The 27601-nt window shown below is 44.9% G+C and overlaps 4 protein-coding genes across 4 annotated transcripts; all 4 read left to right on the forward strand.

Annotated features, from left to right (window-relative positions):
* Positions 1-10262: 10262 nt before the first annotated feature.
* On the forward strand, positions 10263-10788 carry JR316_0013479 (uncharacterized protein; the record flags this gene model as incomplete). The annotated part of the gene is made up of 2 exons (XM_047899069.1): positions 10263-10739; positions 10768-10788. The coding sequence occupies 2 exons, from the start codon at positions 10263-10265 to the stop codon at positions 10786-10788; spliced, it is 498 nt and encodes a 165-aa protein (XP_047741831.1).
* A 1023-nt stretch (positions 10789-11811) lies between these two features.
* Positions 11812-12337, forward strand: JR316_0013480 (uncharacterized protein; the record flags this gene model as incomplete). The annotated part of the gene is made up of 3 exons (XM_047899070.1): positions 11812-11895; positions 11920-12288; positions 12317-12337. The coding sequence occupies 3 exons, from the start codon at positions 11812-11814 to the stop codon at positions 12335-12337; spliced, it is 474 nt and encodes a 157-aa protein (XP_047741832.1).
* A 9323-nt stretch (positions 12338-21660) lies between these two features.
* JR316_0013481 (uncharacterized protein) lies at positions 21661-25191 on the forward strand (the record flags this gene model as incomplete). The annotated part of the gene is made up of 2 exons (XM_047899071.1): positions 21661-22848; positions 23137-25191. The coding sequence occupies 2 exons, from the start codon at positions 21661-21663 to the stop codon at positions 25189-25191; spliced, it is 3243 nt and encodes a 1080-aa protein (XP_047741833.1).
* A 948-nt stretch (positions 25192-26139) lies between these two features.
* Positions 26140-27420, forward strand: JR316_0013482 (uncharacterized protein; the record flags this gene model as incomplete). The annotated part of the gene is made up of 1 exon (XM_047899072.1): positions 26140-27420. The coding sequence occupies one exon, from the start codon at positions 26140-26142 to the stop codon at positions 27418-27420; it is 1281 nt and encodes a 426-aa protein (XP_047741834.1).
* Positions 27421-27601: the final 181 nt, after the last annotated feature.

The following is a 27601-nucleotide window of genomic DNA, read 5'->3' on the forward strand; positions in this document are numbered from 1 at the left end:
CTTGTGCCTTCCCAACTCATCCGGGAGCCCTTTCGTCACTGATCTTGCCCTTGACTCGGGGACGTTTCATCGACATGTTGGCTGCCTCACGGCAAGCGGGGCCCTTTTTCTTTCACTCGCTCACGCCTTCTATGTTGGGTTACGGAGGTCATACAAACTCGTTTTAGTCTAGCTGCGGGGATATCCAGCTATGATGACTTTGTAATTCGAGGGCGCGCAGTTCTTCAATGGGTATGGACATCAGGTGAGAGTACACTGGGGGTTGTCAGGACCAGCTCTGCTGGATACGCTCCTGGCAAGTCGGTTGCAGCCGGCGACACTACCGAATTGCTGGGACGTCCTAAAGCTTGTGGGTACCGCCGACCGCTGGAAACAGCCTAGGCACCGGTGGCGACCGGGTATGGTAACAATCCCCAAGATTCAGCGAAAGCTGGAATGGATAATCAGCAGCGAATCCGTAACGGTCACGCCGACGGAAGCGTTCAACGACTAGGTGGTAGTGGGGTCTTCGGATCTTAAGATATAGTCTTGGGAGTGGGGAAACCCACATCTGGTATCTAAACCGCGCCTCGCTGCTTACGAGGACGGCCCGAAGTCCAGAACCGCTTAAAACGCGGGTGACCCGGCCTCCCCTTAGTAAAGGGAGTTAACACAAGGATGGACAAATAGTTCGTCGCCGGAAATGAACCTGTGGCTGTAATGGCTGATGTGGCGCCCCTTGGTAAAGGGCTTAAAGGGTATTAGCCTGCCATGTCCAATGGCATGAGAGTGTCCCTTGGTAAAGGACTTAATAGGCAATAGCCTGCTCTTTTGTCATGAGCGGTATGTAGTGATCGTTTGCCTGTACGGTAGCGCCCATTGCTTGCACTGGTCCACGCCCGTAAAAAATCACGAGCCGCTGGCTACTTTCCATTTAACTCCCAGTTTAAACTAGTCGCTCGCACCTCGCTTCGCTCGGTGCTCGCTCCCCCCCTAAACCCAACGACTTTGCTATTATCCATCAGCCACTATGTCATCTCAATACTCTGCTGCTTTCTCTCGTGCCATGTCCCCCACCCTGGACGCACTCACCCAGGCCGTCGTCAACAACACCGTTTTCGGCGTCAACGATGAAGCAGGCCGCCATAACGCTCTGATCGACGAGCTGGCCACTGTGGTCATCAAAAAAATAGCTGAGTGCCGCTCCGTTGACCAAGTCATAGACTGCGTCTTTTTTGACTATCGTGCTGCCCTTAGGGAGTTTCTCCTCAACCTCGCATCGTGGTGCGATAAGAGGGAAACAGTCAAGGCTAGCCTCGAGCGCCTTGAATCTGCCGTTAGCGCAGGCAACACGCCCAATCGCCTTAAGGTGAAGGCACCCGAGTTCCAACTTACGAAGGAATTCGCGGATGCCGGGTCAGCGGAGGCTCTTCGAGTCTCCACTACGTTCTCTACCGCTCGTGACGCCTTCCAAAAGGCAATTAACGACGGCGCCATTCAGGCGAAAAAGGACGAGCTGACTTTTTGGGATGATAAATGCGCACTCAACTCTTGCTACGAAGCTGCTGCCCTCATCGTTAAGGCAACTTACGATGATCGCAAATCCAGCTACAAGCTCCCTGTTTTCTCTACAGATAACAAGGGAGTTCGACGTATAGCAGAGTGGGTAGTGTCTCCGCAAAAGAAAGCCGAATGCAGTGCGCTGCAAACCATACTGCCGGCGATCTTTTCTCACATCAAACAAATTGTCAACATGCGCCACCGCGCTTTGGCAATTAAGATTGAGAAAAAGCGGACGACTGCGGCAACAGCCGATGTCGAGATGGCCGACGCGACCAAACCAGGTCCGTCGATTCAATCCCTTATTGATAAGGGCTTGAATGCACGTCTCAAGAAGCTCAACCTTGGATCTGTGGGCAAGAAGGCAAGTTTTCGTAACCCTTCACCCATAATTCTGGATACTAATTACTACTCTAATTACCCAGACTTTGTCTGGCCAGAATTCGTCCAAGGCTCCTCAACCTCAGGCCAAGAAAGCTGGCCCTTCGAAACCCAAGTCGTCGTCGACGCCTTCGCAACGCAAGCCTCAAACCAAGGCTTCCAACAAGGTCGACAACAAGAAGAAAGGGAAGGGGAGAGCTCCCGTCAAGAACGATCCAAAGGGAAAGGGAAAGGCAAGAGCCTAGATGCGCGGTCTAATGTAGTACCTTTTACGTCGGTGAGACCCGCCTTCCCCAACTCTATTCCTGACGATATACTCACCATGACTAAAACAGACGCAGTTTCTTTCGTACACTTACATACTCCAATATCATTCTTGTTGGCTGGCCAGTATCGTAGTAGTGTACATTGTAGTCCTGGTGTTTCTGTCCCTGTTGATGTAGCAAACGATCTCTCTCTCGGACTTAATTATATGTTTTTCACTCTGCCTTCTAAAAGTCTGATCATGCAAGCATGGAATGATTTCCAACGAAGAATAAGATGGCGTATCTATTTTTTGTTTAAGGAAGGCATGAATAAACCTTTTGATCCAGATTATGGAGTAAGCTCAAAAAAGAAAGAGAAACCTCCTGTATTACCGCAATATATGGAACTTGGCCTTTCGATGGGACGTCGGTACGTGCAACGCACGATCGCAAGTATCCCGGAAGAAGCCCTTACGGAGATGCGAAAGCACGCGTTCTCTCCTAAAAGGGACAAGATCCGTAAGTTTCTTATCGATAACAACTATGTTATTACGATGACAGATAAGAATCTTGGCCTCGCGGTGTCTGAACGCGACTGGATATTAAGGAATGAGCTCAATCTTCTTGAAGATGAACGTAATTACGAAGAGTTAGAATTCGAAGTTGCGCAAGAAGTTATGAAGAGCAAAATGATTCAGATGCAAACGCTCGCACGTACTGTCGAAGATGAACATCTGTTTCTATTTGAACTTGGGTTGTCTCGATTCTTTCTATCGAATGTACCGGAAGACGGATCATCGTTCAAGTATCCTCAATTTCATGGTATACCTAAAATCCACAAGAAACCTACTGGATTTAGGCCCATAATTCCGTGTCACTCTGTAGTATTTAATCCTGCAGCCAAGTTTGTATCAAAAGAGCTTAAGCCGATTATTAAATCGACTCCTTCAATCATACACGGAACGAAGGATCTCTTTACGAGATTAAGCCAATTGCGTATAGACTCCAAAAGACAATGGTATTTTGTCACTGGAGATGTAGTTGCTTTCTATCCCAATATTCCGTTGGACTTGTGCATCGAAATCGTTTGTAGTATGTACGAGGAATGGTTACTCAACGCTTCGGAAGAAAACACTGCATTAGCCCATATTAATCCAAATTCGTTAGAGAATAACTTGGTTAAATTGGGCATCTTTAAACGTGCTATCGAGATTGGCAATACGCAATTGATAACACAACATGGGTCTAGATATTTTAGACAAAAAAATGGCCTCGCAATGGGCGTCGCGGATTCTCCGGACCTTGCTAACCTCTTTGGAGCCCATTTTGAAATAAAGTCAAAAATCTTAGACCACCCAAACGTGGCCTTCTATGGAAGGTACATCGACGATTGTTTCGCAATTGTTTACGCCGAGTCCGAAGCACTTGCACTTAATCTTATTAAAGAAACAATAAAGTTCGATGGTTGTGTTATCGAATGGGCTGTTTCCTCGTCGGGATGTCAATTTCTCGATGCTTTCATATTCAAGGAGTCTGGAAAACTTCATTGGAAGCCTTTTGTCAAGACAGGAAACAACCGAGAACGAGTTCCATGGGTATCACATCATCCTTTGGACGTCAAACGTGGCGTCTACATTGGAGAGTTATCCAGGTTAGCCGTGCTATGTAGTACCAAGGAAATCTACATCGGAGCAATTAGAGACCTTAACGCTCTCTATTTGATGCGCGGTTATCCCGAAAACCTAGTCATATCTTGGTGTAAGAAGAATATACAAGAACGTTGGGAAAAGCGATTCGCTTTACGAGTCGCAGAGCACGACGAATCCATTCTTGTACTTAAAACCAGATTTGATCAGGTATGGAATTGGTTTTCAGCTGCTGAACTTGGAAAAACTGTTACCGAGTACTGGTCGGCATGGTATGAACATGCCGAGAAAGGTTTGTATAGTGCAGACTCGTCCAGACCCCTTATCAAACCAGATCCAAATTACGTTCACGACCTCGATGATGTTCGCCCGGAGCTGTTCACACAGATCCTCGTGGACGGAGAAACTGAGTTCGTACCGGATTTGAGGAAGATAGGACTACTCGGAAGTCGTTGGATAGTATCGCGAAAACGCAATACTAATCTTTTCGACCTTGCAAATGTGTGGAAGAAAACAGTCTTTCGTAAACTGGATGAAGACATCGCTGAAAAAGGTGGTGTTGTTCCCGAAACTCAAAACGTTAATGAAACTTATCATTCTGCTTTAGTTGAAGCTACTGAGCAGATAAGTATCGAAAGTGATAACGAGATAATACTTCATAGACGTTCAATCTCACAAGAGAGGGAACATCCAGAATTTGGCAGAATATCCAAATCTTACAACCGATGAAAAGAATACTAGCGCTTAAGGCGTAAAGCATTAGAAAAAAACCCTAACCGTAAGTATTCCTTGCTATAAAGTAACAAACATCTACTTACAAGCAACACATTGGATTGAATAGCTAAACCTAAACCTAAACCCTAAACCCTAAACCCTAAACCCTAACCTAACCCCAACCCTAAGCTAACTAAGTCTAACCTTAGTAGGAAGTAAGGTAGGCGTGTGAACTTCCGAACGGCATGTGATTGTGAAGGGCCGGATCTAATTTAGTACATGGGAAAAGTTACTTAGTACTTCGGGAAAAGTTCCTTAGTACCGTGGAAACATTTTTGATGGACCGGATCATGAACTGTCCAATTAAGATTCACAACAATCAATCATTCTATTGTTTGATTGTTAGGTAAGGACCCAGGTAAGTTATTTATACTCTAGACATGTGAATATTCCCATGTCGCGGTTACTCGGAGCCACGTAACCAGAGTAATCTATATCCATGTGATTCACATCACAGTCAATAACCCACGATGTCAAAGAACAAAAGTGTTGGATCCACTTTTGACAGGTTACCATGTGCCACATCGACCCGTGACACTCTGTTCATCAGAGACCTGTCTAACTTGACGATAAACATTGACAGATTTGTGATAGTCGGTAAGATACATGACAGCTGCGCAGCATCACTTCACGCGCTGTCATCGGATGTCTAGAACATTCCTTCTAAGAATAGCCACTGAAGAGTCTATAAAGACGAAAGGGCTGGTTGTTGGGATCCCCCAACAGCCCTCTGGCTACTTTCCATTTAACTCCCAGTTTAAACTAGTCGCTCGCACCTCGCTTCGCTCGGTGCTCGCTCCCCCCCTAAACCCTAAACCCAAACCCTAACCCCTTAGTAAAGGGAGTTAACACAAGGATGGACAAATAGTTCGTCGCCGGAAATGAACCTGTGGCTGTAATGGCTGATGTGGCGCCCCTTGGTAAAGGGCTTAAAGGGTATTAGCCTGCCATGTCCAATGGCATGAGAGTGTCCCTTGGTAAAGGACTTAATAGGCAATAGCCTGCTCTTTTGTCATGAGCGGTATGTAGTGATCGTTTGCCTGTACGGTAGCGCCCATTGCTTGCACTGGTCCACGCCCGTAAAAAATCACGAGCCGCTGGCCTTCTTTCTATTTCAAACTCACAGTTTAAACTAGTCGCTCGCACCTCGCTTCGCTCGGTGCTCGCTCCCCCCCTAAACCCAACGACTTTGCTATCACCCATCAGTTACCATGTCATCCCAATACTCTGCTGCATTCTCTCGTGCCATGTCCCCTACCCTGGACGCACTCACCCAGGCCGTCGTCAACAACACTGTCTTCGGCGTCAACGATGAAGCAGGCCGCCATAACGCTCTTATCGACGAGCTGGCCACTGTGGTCATCAAAAAAATAGCTGAGTGCCGCTCCGTTGACCAAGTCATAGACTGCGTCTTTTTTGACTATCGTGCTGCCCTCAGGGAGTTTCTCCTCAACCTCGCATCGTGGTGCGACAAGAGGGAAACAGTCAAGGCTAGCCTCGAGCGCCTTGAATCTGCCGTTAGCGCAGGCAACACGCCCAATCGCCTTAAGGTGAAGGCACCCGAGTTCCAACTTACGAAGGAATTCGCGGATGCCGGGTCAGCGGAGGATCTTCGAGTCTCCACTACGTTCTCTTCCGCTCGTGATGCCTTCCAAAAGGCAATTAACGACGGCGCCGTTCAGGCGAAAAAGGACGAGCTGGCTTTTTGGGATGATAAATGCGCGCTCAACTCTTGCTACGAAGCTGCTGCCCTCATCGTTAAGGCAACTTACGATGATCGCAAATCCAGCTACAAGCTCCCTGTTTTCTCTACAGACAACAAGGGAGTTCGACGTATAGCAGAGTGGGTAGTGTCTCCGCAAAAGAAAGCCGAATGCAGTGCGCTGCAAACTATACTGCCGGCGATCTTTTCTCATATCAAACAGATTGTCAACATGCGCCACCGCGCCTTGGCAATTAAGATTGAGAAAAAGCGGACGACTGCGGCAACAGCCGATGTCGAGATGGCCGATGCGACCAAACCAGGTCCATCGATTCAATCCCTTATTGATAAGGGCTTGAATGCACGTCTCAAAAAGCTCAACCTTGGATCTGTGGGCAAGAAGGCAAGTTTTCGTAACCCTTCACCCATAATTCTGGACACTAATTATTACTCTAATTACCCAGACTTTGTCTGGCCAGAATTCGTCCAAGGCTCCTCAACCTCAGGCCAGGAAAGCTGGCCCTTCGAAACCCAAGTCGTCGTCGACGCCTTCGCAGAGGAAGCCTCAAACCAAGGCTTCCAACAAGGTCGACAACAAGAAGAAAGGGAAGGGGAGAGCTCCCGTCAAGAACAACGATCCAAAGGGAAAGGGAAAGGCAAGAGCCTAGACGCGCGGTCTACTGTAGCATCATTTACGTCGGTGAGACCCGCCTTCCCCAACTCTATTCCTGACGATATACTCACCATGACTAAAACAGACGCAGTTTCTTTTGTACACCTCAATACCCCGATTTCATTCTTATTGGCTGGCCAGTATAGATCTAGTGTACACTGTAGTCCTGGTGTTTCGGTCCCTGTTGATGTAGCAAATGATTTATCTCTTGGACTCAATTATATGTTTTTTACACTGCCTTCTAAAAATCTGATCATGCAAGCATGGAATGATTTTCAACGAAGAATAAGATGGCGTATCTATTTTTTGTTTAAAGAAGGCATGAATAAACCTTTCGATCCAGACTATGGAGTAAGCTCTAAAAAGAAAGAGAAACCTCCAATGTTACCGCAATTTATGGAACTTGGCCTTTCAATGGGACGTCGGTACGTTATTAAAACGATCGCAAGTATCCCGGAAGAAGCCCTTAAAGAGATGCGAAAGCACGCGTTCTCTCCTAAAAGGGACAAGATCCAAAAGTTTCTTTTCGATAACAACTATGTTATTACGATGACAGATAAGAATCTTGGCCTCGCGGTGTCTGAACGCGACTGGATATTAAGGAATGAGCTTAATCTTCTTGAAGATGAACGCAACTACGAAGAGTTAGAATTCGAAGTTGCGCAAGAAGTTATGAAGAGCAAAATGATTCAGATGCAAACTCTCGCACGTACCGTCGAAGATGAACATCTGTTTCTATTTGAACTTGGGTTGTCTCGATTCTTTCTATCGAATGTACCGGAAGACGGATCATCGTTCAAGTATCCTCAATTTCATGGTATACCTAAAATCCACAAGAAACCTACTGGATTTAGGCCCATAATTCCGTGTCACTCTGTAGTATTTAATCCTGCAGCCAAGTTTGTATCAAAAGAGCTTAAGCCGATTATTAAATCGACTCCTTCAATCATTCACGGAACGAAGGATCTCTTTACGAGATTAAGCCAATTGCGTATAGACCCCAAACGACAATGGTATTTTGTCACCGGGGATGTAGTTGCTTTCTATCCCAATATTCCGTTGGACTTGTGCATCGAAATCGTTTGTAATATGTACGAGGAATGGTTACTCAACGCTTCGGAAGAGAACACTGCATTAGCCCATATTAATCCAAATTCGTTAGAGAATAACTTGGTTAAATTGGGCATCTTTAAACGTGCTATCGAGATTGGCAATACGCAATTGATAACACAACATGGGTCTAGATATTTTAGACAAAAAAATGGCCTCGCAATGGGCGTCGCGGATTCTCCGGACCTTGCTAACCTCTTTGGAGCCCATTTTGAAATAAAGTCAAAAATCTTAGACCACCCAAACGTGGCCTTATATGGAAGGTACATCGACGATTGTTTCGCAATTGTTTACGCCGAGTCCGAAGCACTTGCACTTAATCTTATTAAAGAAACAATAAAGTTCGATGGTTGTGTTATCGAATGGGCTGTTTCCTCGTCGGGATGTCAATTTCTCGATGCTTTCATATTCAAGGAGTCTGGAAAACTTCATTGGAAGCCATTTGTCAAGACAGGAAACAACCGAGAACGAGTTCCATGGGTATCACATCATCCTTTGGACGTCAAACGTGGCGTCTACATTGGAGAGTTATCCAGGTTAGCCGTGCTATGTAGTACCAAGGAAATCTACATCGGAGCAATTAGAGACCTTAACGCTCTCTATTTGATGCGCGGTTATCCCGAAAACCTAGTCATGTCTTGGTGTAAGAAGAATATACAAGAACGTTGGGAAAAGCGATTCGCTTTACGAGTCGCAGAGCACGACGAATCCATTCTTGTACTTAAAACCAGATTTGATCAGGTATGGAATTGGTTTTCAGCTGCTGAACTTGGAAAGACTGTTACCGAGTACTGGTCGGCATGGTATGAACATGCCGAGAAAGGTCTGTATAGTGCAGACTCGTCCAGACCCCTTATCAAACCAGATCCAAATTACGTTCACGACCTCGATGATGTTCGCCCGGAGCTGTTCACACAGATCCTCGTGGACGGAGAAACTGAGTTCGTACCGGATTTGAGGAAGATAGGACTACTCGGAAGTCGTTGGATAGTATCGCGAAAGCGCAATACTAATCTTTTCGACCTTGCAAATGTGTGGAAGAAAACAGTCTTTCGTAAACTGGATGAAAACATCGCTGAAAAAGGTGGTGTTGTTCCCGAAACTCAAAACGTTAATGAAACTTATCATTCTGCTCTAGTTGAAGCTGCTGAACAGATAAGTATCGAAAGTGATAACGAGATAATACTTCATAGACGTTCAATCTCACAAGAGAGGGAACATCCAGAATTCGGCAGAATATCCAAATCTTACAACCGATGAAAAGAATACTAGCGCGTAAGGCGTAAAGCATTAGAAAAAAACCCTAACCGTAAGTATTCCTTGCTATAAAGTAACAAACATCTACTTACAAGCAACACTTTGGATTAAATAGCTAAACCTAAACCCTAAACCCTAAACCCTAAACCCTAACCTAACCCCAACCCTAAGCTAACTAAGTCTAACCTTAGTAGGAAGTAAGGTAGGCGTGTGAACTTCCGAACGGCATGTGATTGTGAAGGGCCGGATCTAATTTAGTACATGGGAAAAGTTACTTAGTACTTCGGGAAAAGTTCCTTAGTACCGTGGAAACATTTTTGATGGACCGGATCATGAACTGTCCAATTAAGATTCACAACAATCAATCATTCTATTGTTTGATTGTTAGGTAAGGACCCAGGTAAGCTATTTATACTCTAGACATGTGAATATTCCCATGTCGCGGTTACTCGGAGCCACGTAACCAGAGTAATCTATATCCATGTGATTCACATCACAGTCAATAACCCACGATGTCAAAGAACAAAAGTGTTGGATCCACTTTTGACAGGTTACCATGTGCCACATCGACCCGTGACACTCTGTTCATCAGAGACCTGTCTAACTTGACAATAAACATTGACAGATTTGTGATAGTCGGTAAGATACATGACAGCTGCGCAGCATCACTTCACGCGCTGTCATCGGATGTCTAGAACATTCCTTCTAAGAATAGCCACTGAAGAGTCTATAAAGACGAAAGGGCTGGTTGTTGGGATCCCCCAACAGCCCTCTGGCCTTCTTTCTATTTCAAACTCACAGTTTAAACTAGTCGCTCGCACCTCGCTTCGCTCGGTGCTCGCTCCCCCCCTAAACCCTAAACCCTAAACCCTAAACCCTAAACCCTAAACCCCTAAACCCTAAACCCTAAACCCGGTTATCCCGAAAACCTAGTCATGTCTTGGTGTAAGAAGAATATACAAGAACGTTGGGAAAAGCGATTCGCTTTACGAGTCGCAGAGCACGACGAATCCATTCTTGTACTTAAAACCAGATTTGATCAGGTATGGAATTGGTTTTCAGCTGCTGAACTTGGAAAAACTGTTACCGAGTACTGGTCGGCATGGTATGAACATGCCAAGAAAGGTTTGTATAGTGCAGACTCGTCCAGACCCCTTATCAAACCAGATCCAAATTACGTTCACGACCTCGATGATGTTCGCCCGGAGCTGTTCACACAGATCCTCGTGGACGGAGAAACTGAGTTCGTACCGGATTTGAGGAAGATAGGACTACTCGGAAGTCGTTGGATAGTATCGCGAAAACGCAATACTAATCTTTTCGACCTTGCAAATGTGTGGAAGAAAACAGTCTTTCGTAAACTGGATGAAGACATCGCTGAAAAAGGTGGTGTTGTTCCCGAAACTCAAAACGTTAATGAAACTTATCATTCTGCTTTAGTTGAAGCTGCTGAACAGATAAGTATCGAAAGTGATAACGAGATAATACTTCATAGACGTTCAATCTCACAAGAGAGGGAACATCCAGAATTCGGCAGAATATCCAAATCTTACAACCGATGAAAAGAATACTAGCGCGTAAGGCGTAAAGCATTAGAAAAAAACCCTAACCGTAAGTATTCCTTGCTACAAAGTAACAAACATCTACTTACAAGCAACACATTGGATTAAATAGCTAAACCTAAACCTAAACCCTAAACCCTAAACCCTAAGCCCTAACCTAACCCCAACCCTAAGCTAACTAAGTCTAACCTTAGTAGGAAGTAAGGTAGGCGTGTGAACTTCCGAAAGGCATGTGATTGTGAAGGGCCGGATCTAATTTAGTACATGGGAAAAGTTACTTAGTACCTCGGGAAAAGTTCCTTAGTACCGTGGAAACATTTTTGATGGACCGGATCATGAACTGTCCAATTAAGATTCACAACAATCAATCAATTGATTGTTAGGTAAGGACCCAGGTAAGCTATTTATACTCTTGACATGAGAATATTCCCATGTCACGGTTACTCGGAGCCACGTAACCAGAGTATTTTATATCCATGTGATTCACATCACAGTCAATAACCCACGATGTCAAAGAACAAAAGTGTTGGATCCACTTTTGACAGGTTACCATGTGCCACATCGACCCGTGACACTCTGTTCATCAGAGATCTGTCTAACTTGACAATAAACATTGACAGATTTGTGATAGTCGGTAAGATACATGACAGCTGCGCAGCATCACTTCACGCGCTGTCATCGGATGTTCCAGAACATTCCTTCTAAGAATAGCCACTGAAGAGTCTATAAAGACGAAAGGGCTGGCTGCTGATAACAATCAACAGCCCTCTGGCCTTCTTTCCATTTAACTCACAGTTTAAACAAGTCGCTCGCACCTCGCTTCGCTCGGTGCTCGCTCCCCCCCTAAACCCTAAACCCTAAACCCTAAACCCTAAACCCCTAAACCCTAAACCCTAAACCCGGTTATCCCGAAAACCTAGTCATGTCTTGGTGTAAGAAGAATATACAAGAACGTTGGGAAAAGCGATTCGCTTTACGAGTCGCAGAGCACGACGAATCCATTCTTGTACTTAAAACCAGATTTGATCAGGTATGGAATTGGTTTTCAGCTGCTGAACTTGGAAAAACTGTTACCGAGTACTGGTCGGCATGGTATGAACATGCCGAGAAAGGTTTGTATAGTGCAGACTCGTCCAGACCCCTTATCAAACCAGATCCAAATTACGTTCACGACCTCGATGATGTTCGCCCGGAGCTGTTCACACAGATCCTCGTGGACGGAGAAACTGAGTTCGTACCGGATTTGAGGAAGATAGGACTACTCGGAAGTCGTTGGATAGTATCGCGAAAACGCAATACTAATCTTTTCGACCTTGCAAATGTGTGGAAGAAAACAGTCTTTCGTAAACTGGATGAAGACATCGCTGAAAAAGGTGGTGTTGTTCCCGAAACTCAAAACGTTAATGAAACTTATCATTCTGCTTTAGTTGAAGCTGCTGAACAGATAAGTATCGAAAGTGATAACGAGATAATACTTCATAGACGTTCAATCTCACAAGAGAGGGAACATCCAGAATTCGGCAGAATATCCAAATCTTACAACCGATGAAAAGAATACTAGCGCGTAAGGCGTAAAGCATTAGAAAAAAACCCTAACCGTAAGTATTCCTTGCTACAAAGTAACAAACATCTACTTACAAGCAACACATTGGATTAAATAGCTAAACCTAAACCTAAACCCTAAACCCTAAACCCTAAGCCCTAACCTAACCCCAACCCTAAGCTAACTAAGTCTAACCTTAGTAGGAAGTAAGGTAGGCGTGTGAACTTCCGAAAGGCATGTGATTGTGAAGGGCCGGATCTAATTTAGTACATGGGAAAAGTTACTTAGTACCTCGGGAAAAGTTCCTTAGTACCGTGGAAACATTTTTGATGGACCGGATCATGAACTGTCCAATTAAGATTCACAACAATCAATCAATTGATTGTTAGGTAAGGACCCAGGTAAGCTATTTATACTCTTGACATGAGAATATTCCCATGTCACGGTTACTCGGAGCCACGTAACCAGAGTATTTTATATCCATGTGATTCACATCACAGTCAATAACCCACGATGTCAAAGAACAAAAGTGTTGGATCCACTTTTGACAGGTTACCATGTGCCACATCGACCCGTGACACTCTGTTCATCAGAGATCTGTCTAACTTGACAATAAACATTGACAGATTTGTGATAGTCGGTAAGATACATGACAGCTGCGCAGCATCACTTCACGCGCTGTCATCGGATGTTCCAGAACATTCCTTCTAAGAATAGCCACTGAAGAGTCTATAAAGACGAAAGGGCTGGCTGCTGATAACAATCAACAGCCCTCTGGCCTTCTTTCCATTTAACTCACAGTTTAAACAAGTCGCTCGCACCTCGCTTCGCTCGGTGCTCGCTCCCCCCCTAAACCCTAAACCCTAAACCCCTAAACCCTAAACCCTAAACCCGGTTATCCCGAAAACCTAGTCATGTCTTGGTGTAAGAAGAATATACAAGAACGTTGGGAAAAGCGATTCGCTTTACGAGTCGCAGAGCACGACGAATCCATTCTTGTACTTAAAACCAGATTTGATCAGGTATGGAATTGGTTTTCAGCTGCTGAACTTGGAAAAACTGTTACCGAGTACTGGTCGGCATGGTATGAACATGCCGAGAAAGGTTTGTATAGTGCAGACTCGTCCAGACCCCTTATCAAACCAGATCCAAATTACGTTCACGACCTCGATGATGTTCGCCCGGAGCTGTTCACACAGATCCTCGTGGACGGAGAAACTGAGTTCGTACCGGATTTGAGGAAGATAGGACTACTCGGAAGTCGTTGGATAGTATCGCGAAAACGCAATACTAATCTTTTCGACCTTACAAATGTGTGGAAGAAAACAGTCTTTCGTAAACTGGATGAAGACATCGCTGAAAAAGGTGGTGTTGTTCCCGAAACTCAAAACGTTAATGAAACTTATCATTCTGCTTTAGTTGAAGCTGCTGAACAGATAAGTATCGAAAGTGATAACGAGATAATACTTCATAGACGTTCAATCTCACAAGAGAGGGAACATCCAGAATTCGGCAGAATATCCAAATCTTACAACCGATGAAAAGAATACTAGCGCGTAAGGCGTAAAGCATTAGAAAAAAACCCTAACCGTAAGTATTCCTTGCTACAAAGTAACAAACATCTACTTACAAGCAACACATTGGATTAAATAGCTAAACCTAAACCTAAACCCTAAACCCTAAACCCTAAGCCCTAACCTAACCCCAACCCTAAGCTAACTAAGTCTAACCTTAGTAGGAAGTAAGGTAGGCGTGTGAACTTCCGAAAGGCATGTGATTGTGAAGGGCCGGATCTAATTTAGTACATGGGAAAAGTTACTTAGTACCTCGGGAAAAGTTCCTTAGTACCGTGGAAACATTTTTGATGGACCGGATCATGAACTGTCCAATTAAGATTCACAACAATCAATCAATTGATTGTTAGGTAAGGACCCAGGTAAGCTATTTATACTCTTGACATGAGAATATTCCCATGTCACGGTTACTCGGAGCCACGTAACCAGAGTATTTTATATCCATGTGATTCACATCACAGTCAATAACCCACGATGTCAAAGAACAAAAGTGTTGGATCCACTTTTGACAGGTTACCATGTGCCACATCGACCCGTGACACTCTGTTCATCAGAGATCTGTCTAACTTGACAATAAACATTGACAGATTTGTGATAGTCGGTAAGATACATGACAGCTGCGCAGCATCACTTCACGCGCTGTCATCGGATGTTCCAGAACATTCCTTCTAAGAATAGCCACTGAAGAGTCTATAAAGACGAAAGGGCTGGCTGCTGATAACAATCAACAGCCCTCTGGCCTTCTTTCCATTTAACTCACAGTTTAAACAAGTCGCTCGCACCTCGCTTCGCTCGGTGCTCGCTCCCCCCCTAAACCCTAAACCCTAACCTAACCCCAACCCTAAGCTAACTAAGTCTAACCTTAGTAGGAAGTAAGGTAGGCGTGTGAACTTCCGAACGGCATGTGATTGTGAAGGGCCGGATCTAATTTAGTACATGGGAAAAGTTACTTAGTACTTCGGGAAAAGTTCCTTAGTACCGTGGAAACATTTTTGATGGACCGGATCATGAACTGTCCAATTAAGATTCACAACAATCAATCATTCTATTGTTTGATTGTTAGGTAAGGACCCAGGTAAGTTATTTATACTCTAGACATGTGAATATTCCCATGTCGCGGTTACTCGGAGCCACGTAACCAGAGTAATCTATATCCATGTGATTCACATCACAGTCAATAACCCACGATGTCAAAGAACAAAAGTGTTGGATCCACTTTTGACAGGTTACCATGTGCCACATCGACCCGTGACACTCTGTTCATCAGAGACCTGTCTAACTTGACAATAAACATTGACAGATTTGTGATAGTCGGTAAGATACATGACAGCTGCGCAGCATCACTTCACGCGCTGTCATCGGATGTCTAGAACATTCCTTCTAAGAATAGCCACTGAAGAGTCTATAAAGACGAAAGGGCTGGTTGTTGGGATCCCCCAACAGCCCTCAAGTACTCGTCCTCTCCCAAACTCCTGCCGCTTGTGCCTTCCCAACTCATCCGGGAGCCCTTTCGTCACTGATCTTGCCCTTGACTCGGGGACGTTTCATCGACATGTTGGCTGCCTCACGGCAAGCGGGGCCCTTTTTCTTTCACTCGCTCACGCCTTCTATGTTGGGTTACGGAGGTCATACAAACTCGTTTTAGTCTAGCTGCGGGGATATCCAGCTATGATGACTTTGTAATTCGAGGGCGCGCAGTTCTTCAATGGGTATGGACATCAGGTGAGAGTACACTGGGGGTTGTCAGGACCAGCTCTGCTGGATACGCTCCTGGCAAGTCGGTTGCAGCCGGCGACACTACCGAATTGCTGGGACGTCCTAAAGCTTGTGGGTACCGCCGACCGCTGGAAACAGCCTAGGCACCGGTGGCGACCGGGTATGGTAACAATCCCCAAGATTCAGCGAAAGCTGGAATGGATAATCAGCAGCGAATCCGTAACGGTCACGCCGACGGAAGCGTTCAACGACTAGGTGGTAGTGGGGTCTTCGGATCTTAAGATATAGTCTTGGGAGTGGGGAAACCCACATCTGGTATCTAAACCGCGCCTCGCTGCTTACGAGGACGGCCCGAAGTCCAGAACCGCTTAAAACGCGGGTGACCCGGCCTCCCCTTAGTAAAGGGAGTTAACACAAGGATGGACAAATAGTTCGTCGCCGGAAATGAACCTGTGGCTGTAATGGCTGATGTGGCGCCCCTTGGTAAAGGGCTTAAAGGGTATTAGCCTGCCATGTCCAATGGCATGAGAGTGTCCCTTGGTAAAGGACTTAATAGGCAATAGCCTGCTCTTTTGTCATGAGCGGTATGTAGTGATCGTTTGCCTGTACGGTAGCGCCCATTGCTTGCACTGGTCCACGCCCGTAAAAAATCACGAGCCGCTGGCTACTTTCCATTTAACTCCCAGTTTAAACTAGTCGCTCGCACCTCGCTTCGCTCGGTGCTCGCTCCCCCCCTAAACCCAACGACTTTGCTATTATCCATCAGCCACTATGTCATCTCAATACTCTGCTGCTTTCTCTCGTGCCATGTCCCCCACCCTGGACGCACTCACCCAGGCCGTCGTCAACAACACCGTTTTCGGCGTCAACGATGAAGCAGGCCGCCATAACGCTCTGATCGACGAGCTGGCCACTGTGGTCATCAAAAAAATAGCTGAGTGCCGCTCCGTTGACCAAGTCATAGACTGCGTCTTTTTTGACTATCGTGCTGCCCTTAGGGAGTTTCTCCTCAACCTCGCATCGTGGTGCGATAAGAGGGAAACAGTCAAGGCTAGCCTCGAGCGCCTTGAATCTGCCGTTAGCGCAGGCAACACGCCCAATCGCCTTAAGGTGAAGGCACCCGAGTTCCAACTTACGAAGGAATTCGCGAATGCCGGGTCAGCGGAGGCTCTTCGAGTCTCCACTACGTTCTCTACCGCTCGTGACGCCTTCCAAAAGGCAATTAACGACGGCGCCATTCAGGCGAAAAAGGACGAGCTGACTTTTTGGGATGATAAATGCGCACTCAACTCTTGCTACGAAGCTGCTGCCCTCATCGTTAAGGCAACTTACGATGATCGCAAATCCAGCTACAAGCTCCCTGTTTTCTCTACAGATAACAAGGGAGTTCGACGTATAGCAGAGTGGGTAGTGTCTCCGCAAAAGAAAGCCGAATGCAGTGCGCTGCAAACCATACTGCCGGCGATCTTTTCTCACATCAAACAAATTGTCAACATGCGCCACCGCGCTTTGGCAATTAAGATTGAGAAAAAGCGGACGACTGCGGCAACAGCCGATGTCGAGATGGCCGACGCGACCAAACCAGGTCCGTCGATTCAATCCCTTATTGATAAGGGCTTGAATGCACGTCTCAAGAAGCTCAACCTTGGATCTGTGGGCAAGAAGGCAAGTTTTCGTAACCCTTCACCCATAATTCTGGATACTAATTACTACTCTAATTACCCAGACTTTGTCTGGCCAGAATTCATCCAAGGCTCCTCAACCTCAGGCCAAGAAAGCTGGCCCTTCGAAACCCAAGTCGTCGTCGACGCCTTCGCAACGCAAGCCTCAAACCAAGGCTTCCAACAAGGTCGACAACAAGAAGAAAGGGAAGGGGAGAGCTCCCGTCAAGAACGATCCAAAGGGAAAGGGAAAGGCAAGAGCCTAGATGCGCGGTCTAATGTAGTACCTTTTACGTCGGTGAGACCCGCCTTCCCCAACTCTATTCCTGACGATATACTCACCATGACTAAAACAGACGCAGTTTCTTTCGTACACTTACATACTCCAATATCATTCTTGTTGGCTGGCCAGTATCGTAGTAGTGTACATTGTAGTCCTGGTGTTTCTGTCCCTGTTGATGTAGCAAACGATCTCTCTCTCGGACTTAATTATATGTTTTTCACTCTGCCTTCTAAAAGTCTGATCATGCAAGCATGGAATGATTTCCAACGAAGAATAAGATGGCGTATCTATTTTTTGTTTAAGGAAGGCATGAATAAACCTTTTGATCCAGATTATGGAGTAAGCTCAAAAAAGAAAGAGAAACCTCCTGTATTACCGCAATATATGGAACTTGGCCTTTCGATGGGACGTCGGTACGTGCAACGCACGATCGCAAGTATCCCGGAAGAAGCCCTTACGGAGATGCGAAAGCACGCGTTCTCTCCTAAAAGGGACAAGATCCGTAAGTTTCTTATCGATAACAACTATGTTATTACGATGACAGATAAGAATCTTGGCCTCGCGGTGTCTGAACGCGACTGGATATTAAGGAATGAGCTCAATCTTCTTGAAGATGAACGTAATTACGAAGAGTTAGAATTCGAAGTTGCGCAAGAAGTTATGAAGAGCAAAATGATTCAGATGCAAACGCTCGCACGTACTGTCGAAGATGAACATCTGTTTCTATTTGAACTTGGGTTGTCTCGATTCTTTCTATCGAATGTACCGGAAGACGGATCATCGTTCAAGTATCCTCAATTTCATGGTATACCTAAAATCCACAAGAAACCTACTGGATTTAGGCCCATAATTCCGTGTCACTCTGTAGTATTTAATCCTGCAGCCAAGTTTGTATCAAAAGAGCTTAAGCCGATTATTAAATCGACTCCTTCAATCATACACGGAACGAAGGATCTCTTTACGAGATTAAGCCAATTGCGTATAGACTCCAAAAGACAATGGTATTTTGTCACTGGAGATGTAGTTGCTTTCTATCCCAATATTCCGTTGGACTTGTGCATCGAAATCGTTTGTAGTATGTACGAGGAATGGTTACTCAACGCTTCGGAAGAAAACACTGCATTAGCCCATATTAATCCAAATTCGTTAGAGAATAACTTGGTTAAATTGGGCATCTTTAAACGTGCTATCGAGATTGGCAATACGCAATTGATAACACAACATGGGTCTAGATATTTTAGACAAAAAAATGGCCTCGCAATGGGCGTCGCGGATTCTCCGGACCTTGCTAACCTCTTTGGAGCCCATTTTGAAATAAAGTCAAAAATCTTAGACCACCCAAACGTGGCCTTCTATGGAAGGTACATCGACGATTGTTTCGCAATTGTTTACGCCGAGTCCGAAGCACTTGCACTTAATCTTATTAAAGAAACAATAAAGTTCGATGGTTGTGTTATCGAATGGGCTGTTTCCTCGTCGGGATGTCAATTTCTCGATGCTTTCATATTCAAGGAGTCTGGAAAACTTCATTGGAAGCCTTTTGTCAAGACAGGAAACAACCGAGAACGAGTTCCATGGGTATCACATCATCCTTTGGACGTCAAACGTGGCGTCTACATTGGAGAGTTATCCAGGTTAGCCGTGCTATGTAGTACCAAGGAAATCTACATCGGAGCAATTAGAGACCTTAACGCTCTCTATTTGATGCGCGGTTATCCCGAAAACCTAGTCATATCTTGGTGTAAGAAGAATATACAAGAACGTTGGGAAAAGCGATTCGCTTTACGAGTCGCAGAGCACGACGAATCCATTCTTGTACTTAAAACCAGATTTGATCAGGTATGGAATTGGTTTTCAGCTGCTGAACTTGGAAAAACTGTTACCGAGTACTGGTCGGCATGGTATGAACATGCCGAGAAAGGTTTGTATAGTGCAGACTCGTCCAGACCCCTTATCAAACCAGATCCAAATTACGTTCACGACCTCGATGATGTTCGCCCGGAGCTGTTCACACAGATCCTCGTGGACGGAGAAACTGAGTTCGTACCGGATTTGAGGAAGATAGGACTACTCGGAAGTCGTTGGATAGTATCGCGAAAACGCAATACTAATCTTTTCGACCTTGCAAATGTGTGGAAGAAAACAGTCTTTCGTAAACTGGATGAAGACATCGCTGAAAAAGGTGGTGTTGTTCCCGAAACTCAAAACGTTAATGAAACTTATCATTCTGCTTTAGTTGAAGCTGCTGAGCAGATAAGTATCGAAAGTGATAACGAGATAATACTTCATAGACGTTCAATCTCACAAGAGAGGGAACATCCAGAATTTGGCAGAATATCCAAATCTTACAACCGATGAAAAGAATACTAGCGCTTAAGGCGTAAAGCATTAGAAAAAAACCCTAACCGTAAGTATTCCTTGCTATAAAGTAACAAACATCTACTTACAAGCAACACATTGGATTGAATAGCTAAACCTAAACCTAAACCCTAAACCCTAAACCCTAAACCCTAACCTAACCCCAACCCTAAGCTAACTAAGTCTAACCTTAGTAGGAAGTAAGGTAGGCGTGTGAACTTCCGAACGGCATGTGATTGTGAAGGGCCGGATCTAATTTAGTACATGGGAAAAGTTACTTAGTACTTCGGGAAAAGTTCCTTAGTACCGTGGAAACATTTTTGATGGACCGGATCATGAACTGTCCAATTAAGATTCACAACAATCAATCATTCTATTGTTTGATTGTTAGGTAAGGACCCAGGTAAGTTATTTATACTCTAGACATGTGAATATTCCCATGTCGCGGTTACTCGGAGCCACGTAACCAGAGTAATCTATATCCATGTGATTCACATCACAGTCAATAACCCACGATGTCAAAGAACAAAAGTGTTGGATCCACTTTTGACAGGTTACCATGTGCCACATCGACCCGTGACACTCTGTTCATCAGAGACCTGTCTAACTTGACAATAAACATTGACAGATTTGTGATAGTCGGTAAGATACATGACAGCTGCGCAGCATCACTTCACGCGCTGTCATCGGATGTCTAGAACATTCCTTCTAAGAATAGCCACTGAAGAGTCTATAAAGACGAAAGGGCTGGTTGTTGGGATCCCCCAACAGCCCTCTGGCTACTTTCCATTTAACTCCCAGTTTAAACTAGTCGCTCGCACCTCGCTTCGCTCGGTGCTCGCTCCCCCCCTAAACCCTAAACCCTAACCCTAAACCTAAACCTAAACCCTAAACCCTAAACCCTAAGCCCTAACCTAACCCCAACCCTAAGCTAACTAAGTCTAACCTTAGTAGGAAGTAAGGTAGGCGTGTGAACTTCCGAACGGCATGTGATTGTGAAGGGCCGGATCTAATTTAGTACATGGGAAAAGTTACTTAGTACTTCGGGAAAAGTTCCTTAGTACCGTGAAAACATTTTTGATGGACCGGATCATGAACTGTCCAATTAAGATTCACAACAATCAATCAATTGATTGTTAGGTAAGGACCCAGGTAAGCTATTTATACTCTTGACATGTGAATATTCCCATGTCGCGGTTACTCGGAGCCACGTAACCAGAGTAATCTATATCCATGTGATTCACATCACAGTCAATAACCCACGATGTCAAAGAACAAAAGTGTTGGATCCACTTTTGACAGGTTACCATGTACCACATTGACCCGTGACACTCTGTTCATCAGAGACCTGTCTAACTTGACAATAAACATTGACAGATTTGTGATAGTCGGTAAGATACATGACAGCTGCACAGCATCACTTCACGCGCTGTCATCGGATGTCTAGAACATTCCTTCTAAGAATAGCCACTGAAGAGTCTATAAAGACGAAAGGGCTGGTTGTTGGTACCCCCCAACAGCCCTCTGGCCTTCTTTCCATTTAACTCACAGTTTAAACAAGTCGCTCGCACCTCGCTTCGCTCGGTGCTCGCTCCCCCCCTAAACCCAACGACTTTGCTATTACCCAACAGCTACCATGTCTTCCACTTACTCTGCTGCCTTCTCTCGTGCCATGTCCCCCACCCTGGACGCACTCACCCAGGCTGTCGTCAACAACACAGTTTTTGGCGTCAACGACGAAGCTGGCCGCCACAACGCCCTCATCGACGAGTTGGCCACTGTCGTCATCAAGAAAATAGCTGAGTGCCGCTCCATTGACCAGATTGTAGACTGCGTCTTTTTTGACTATCGTGCTGCCCTTAGGGAGTTTCTCCTCAACCTCGCATCGTGGTGCGATAAGAGGGAAACAGTCAAGGCTAGCCTCGAGCGCCTTGAACTTGCCGTTAGCGCAGGCAACACCCCCAATCGCCTTCGGGTGAAGGCTCCCGAGTTCCAACTTACGAAGGAATTCGCGGATGCCGGGTCAGCGGAAGCTCTTCGAGTTTCCTCTACGTTCTCCACCGCTCGTGATGTCTTCCAAAAGGCAATCAACGACGGCGCCATTCAGGCGAAAAAGGACGAACTGGCCTTTTGGGATGATAAATGCGCACTCAATAACTGTTATGAAGCTGCTGCCCTCATCGTTAAGACAACTTACGATGATCGCAAATCCAGCTATAAGCTCCCCGTTTTCTCTACAGACAACAAGGGAGTTCGTCGAATAACAGATTGGGTAGTGTCACCGCAGAAGAAGGCTGAATGCAGCGCATTGCAAACCATTTTGCCAGCCATCTTCTCTCATATCAAACAGATTGTCAACTTGCGCCACCGCGCTTTGGCAATCAAGATTGAGAAAAAGCGGTCGACTGCGGCAACAGCCGATGTCGAGATGGCCGATGCGACCAAACCAGGTCCATCGATTCAATCCCTTATTGATAAGGGCTTGAATGCACGTCTCAAGAAGCTCAACCTTGGATCTGTGGGCAAGAAGGCAAGTTCTCGTAACCCTTCACCCATAATTCTGGATACTAATTACTATTCTAATTACCCAGACTTTGTCTGGCCAGAATTCGTCCAAGGCTCCTCAACCTCAGGCCAAGAAAGCTGGCCCTTCGAAATTCAAACCCTCGTCGACGCCTTCGCAGAAGAAGCCCCAAACCAAGGCTTCCAACAAGGTCGACAACAAGAAGAAAGGGAAGGGGAGAGCTCCCGTCAAGAACGATCCAAAGGGAAAGGGAAAGGCAAGAGCCTAGACGCGCGGTCTAATGTAGTACCTTTTACGTCGGTAAGACCCGCCTTCCCCAACTCTATTCCTGACGATATACTCACCATGACTAAAACAGACGCAGTTTCTTTTGTACACTTACATACGCCGATCTCATTCTTGTTGGCTGGCCAGTATCGTAGTAGTGTACACTGTAGTCCTGGTGTGGTGGTCCCTGTAGATATAGCAAATGATTTGTCGCTCGGACTCAATTATATGTTTTTTACTCTGCCTTCTCAAAGTCTGATCATGCAAGCATGGAATGATTTTCAACGAAGAATAAGATGGCGTATCTATTTTTTGTTTAAGGAAGGCATGAACAAACCTTTTGATCCAGATTACGGAGTAAGCTCAAAAAAGAAAGAGAAACCTCCAGTATTACCGCAATACATGGAACTTGGCCTTTCGATGGGACGTCGGTACGTGCAACGCACGATCGCAAGTATCCCGGAAGAAGCCCTTACGGAGATGCGAAAGCACGCGTTCTCTCCTAAAAGGGACAAGATCCGTAAGTTTCTTATCGATAACAACTATGTTATTACGATGACAGATAAGAATCTTGGCCTCGCGGTGTCTGAACGCGACTGGATATTAAGGAATGAGCTCAATCTTCTTGAAGATGAACGTAACTATGAAGAGTTAGAATTCGAAGTTGCGCAAGAAGTAATGAAGAGCAAAATGATCCAGATGCAAACTCTTGCACGTACCGTCGAAGATGAACATCTGTTTCTATTTGAACTTGGGTTGTCTCGATTCTTTCTATCGAATGTACCGGAAGACGGATCATCGTTCAAGTATCCTCAATTTCATGGTATACCTAAAATCCACAAGAAACCTACTGGATTTAGGCCCATAATTCCGTGTCACTCTGTAGTATTTAATCCTGCAGCCAAGTTTGTATCAAAAGAGCTTAAGCCGATTATTAAATCGACTCCTTCAATCATTCACGGAACGAAGGATCTCTTTACGAGATTAAGCCAATTGCGTATAGACCCCAAACGACAATGGTATTTTGTCACCGGGGATGTAGTTGCTTTCTATCCCAATATTCCGTTGGACTTGTGCATCGAAATCGTTTGTAGTATGTACGAGGAATGGTTACTCAATGCTTCGGAAGAAAACACTGCATTAGCCCATATTAATCCAAATTCGTTAGAGAATAACTTGGTTAAATTGGGCATCTTTAAACGTGCTATCGAGATTGGCAATACGCAATTGATAACACAACATGGGTCTAGATATTTTAGACAAAAAAATGGCCTCGCAATGGGCGTCGCGGATTCTCCGGACCTTGCTAACCTCTTTGGAGCCCATTTTGAAATAAAGTCAAAAATCTTAGACCACCCTAATGTGGCCTTCTATGGAAGGTACATCGACGATTGTTTTGCAATTGTTTACGCCGAGTCCGAAGCACTTGCACTTAATTTAATTAAAGAAACAATAAAGTTCGATGGTTGTGTTATCGAATGGGCTGTTTCCTCGTCGGGATGTCAATTTCTCGATGCTTTCATATTCAAGGAGTCTGGAAAACTTCATTGGAAGCCTTTTGTCAAGACAGGAAACAACCGAGAACGAGTTCCATGGGTATCACATCATCCTTTAGACGTCAAACGTGGCGTTTACATTGGAGAGTTATCCAGGTTAGCCGTGCTATGTAGTACCAAGGAAATCTACATTGGAGCAATTAGAGACCTTAACGCTCTCTATTTGATGCGCGGTTATCCCGAAAACCTAGTCATGTCTTGGTGTAAGAAGAATATACAAGAACGTTGGGAAAAGCGATTCGCTTTACGAATCGCAGAGCACGACGAATCCATTCTTGTACTTAAAACCAGGTTTGATCAGGTATGGAATTGGTTTTCAGCTGCTGAACTTGGAAAAACTGTTACCGAGTACTGGTCGGCATGGTATGAACATGCCGAGAAAGGTCTGTATAGTGTAGACTCGTCCAGACCCCTTATCAAACCAGATCCAAATTACGTTCACGACCTCGATGATGTTCGCCCGGAGCTGTTCACACAGATCCTCGTGGACGGAGAAACTGAGTTCGTACCGGATTTGAGGAAGATAGGACTACTCGGAAGTCGTTGGATAGTATCGCGAAAGCGCAATACTAATCTTTTCGACCTTGCAAATGTGTGGAAGAAAACAGTTTTTCGTAAACTGGATGAAGACATTGCCGAAAAAGGTGGTGTTGTTCCCGAAACTCAAAACGTTAATGAAACTTATCATTCTGCTCTAGTTGAAGCTGCTGAACAGATAAGTATCGAAAGCGATAACGAGATAATACTTCATAGACGTTCAATCTCACAAGAGAGGGAACATCCAGAATTCGGCAGAATATCCAAATCTTACAACCGATGAAAAGAATACTAGCGCTTAAGGCGTAAAGCATTAGAAAAAAACCCTAACCGTAAGTATTCATTGCTATAAAGTAACAAACATCTACTTACAAGCAACACATTGGATTAAATAGCTAAACCTAAACCTAAACCCTAAACCCTAAACCCTAAGCCCTAACCTAACCCCAACCCTAAGCTAACTAAGTCTAACCTTAGTAGGAAGTAAGGTAGGCGTGTGAACTTCCGAACGGCATGTGATTGTGAAGGGCCGGATCTAATTTAGTACATGGGAAAAGTTACTTAGTACTTCGGGAAAAGTTCCTTAGTACCGTGAAAACATTTTTGATGGACCGGATCATGAACTGTCCAATTAAGATTCACAACAATCAATCAATTGATTGTTAGGTAAGGACCCAGGTAAGCTATTTATACTCTTGACATGTGAATATTCCCATGTCGCGGTTACTCGGAGCCACGTAACCAGAGTAATCTATATCCATGTGATTCACATCACAGTCAATAACCCACGATGTCAAAGAACAAAAGTGTTGGATCCACTTTTGACAGGTTACCATGTACCACATTGACCCGTGACACTCTGTTCATCAGAGACCTGTCTAACTTGACAATAAACATTGACAGATTTGTGATAGTCGGTAAGATACATGACAGCTGCACAGCATCACTTCACGCGCTGTCATCGGATGTCTAGAACATTCCTTCTAAGAATAGCCACTGAAGAGTCTATAAAGACGAAAGGGCTGGTTGTTGGTACCCCCCAACAGCCCTCTGGCCTTCTTTCCATTTAACTCACAGTTTAAACAAGTCGCTCGCACCTCGCTTCGCTCGGTGCTCGCTCCCCCCCTAACCCTAAACCCTAAACCCTAACCCCTAAACCCTAAACCCTAAACCCTAAAACCCTTTCTATCCCAATATTCCGTTGGACTTGTGCATCGAAATCGTTTGTAGTATGTACGAGGAATGGTTACTCAACGCTTCGGAAGAAAACACTGCATTAGCCCATATTAATCCAAATTCGTTAGAGAATAACTTGGTTAAATTGGGCATCTTTAAACGTGCTATCGAGATTGGCAATACGCAATTGATAACACAACATGGGTCTAGATATTTTAGACAAAAAAATGGCCTCGCAATGGGCGTCGCGGATTCTCCGGACCTTGCTAACCTCTTTGGAGCCCATTTTGAAATAAAGTCAAAAATCTTAGACCACCCAAACGTGGCCTTCTATGGAAGGTACATCGACGATTGTTTCGCAATTGTTTACGCCGAGTCCGAAGCACTTGCACTTAATCTTATTAAAGAAACAATAAAGTTCGATGGTTGTGTTATCGAATGGGCTGTTTCCTCGTCGGGATGTCAATTTCTCGATGCTTTCATATTCAAGGAGTCTGGAAAACTTCATTGGAAGCCTTTTGTCAAGACAGGAAACAACCGAGAACGAGTTCCATGGGTATCACATCATCCTTTGGACGTCAAACGTGGCGTCTACATTGGAGAGTTATCCAGGTTAGCCGTGCTATGTAGTACCAAGGAAATCTACATCGGAGCAATTAGAGACCTTAACGCTCTCTATTTGATGCGCGGTTATCCCGAAAACCTAGTCATATCTTGGTGTAAGAAGAATATACAAGAACGTTGGGAAAAGCGATTCGCTTTACGAGTCGCAGAGCACGACGAATCCATTCTTGTACTTAAAACCAGATTTGATCAGGTATGGAATTGGTTTTCAGCTGCTGAACTTGGAAAAACTGTTACCGAGTACTGGTCGGCATGGTATGAACATGCCGAGAAAGGTTTGTATAGTGCAGACTCGTCCAGACCCCTTATCAAACCAGATCCAAATTACGTTCACGACCTCGATGATGTTCGCCCGGAGCTGTTCACACAGATCCTCGTGGACGGAGAAACTGAGTTCGTACCGGATTTGAGGAAGATAGGACTACTCGGAAGTCGTTGGATAGTATCGCGAAAACGCAATACTAATCTTTTCGACCTTGCAAATGTGTGGAAGAAAACAGTCTTTCGTAAACTGGATGAAGACATCGCTGAAAAAGGTGGTGTTGTTCCCGAAACTCAAAACGTTAATGAAACTTATCATTCTGCTTTAGTTGAAGCTGCTGAGCAGATAAGTATCGAAAGTGATAACGAGATAATACTTCATAGACGTTCAATCTCACAAGAGAGGGAACATCCAGAATTTGGCAGAATATCCAAATCTTACAACCGATGAAAAGAATACTAGCGCTTAAGGCGTAAAGCATTAGAAAAAAACCCTAACCGTAAGTATTCCTTGCTATAAAGTAACAAACATCTACTTACAAGCAACACATTGGATTGAATAGCTAAACCTAAACCTAAACCCTAAACCCTAAACCCTAAACCCTAACCTAACCCCAACCCTAAGCTAACTA

Source organism: Psilocybe cubensis (assembly GCF_017499595.1).
Source record: "Psilocybe cubensis strain MGC-MH-2018 chromosome Unknown contig2, whole genome shotgun sequence".
Lineage (NCBI taxonomy): Eukaryota > Fungi > Basidiomycota > Agaricomycetes > Agaricales > Agrocybaceae > Psilocybe > Psilocybe cubensis.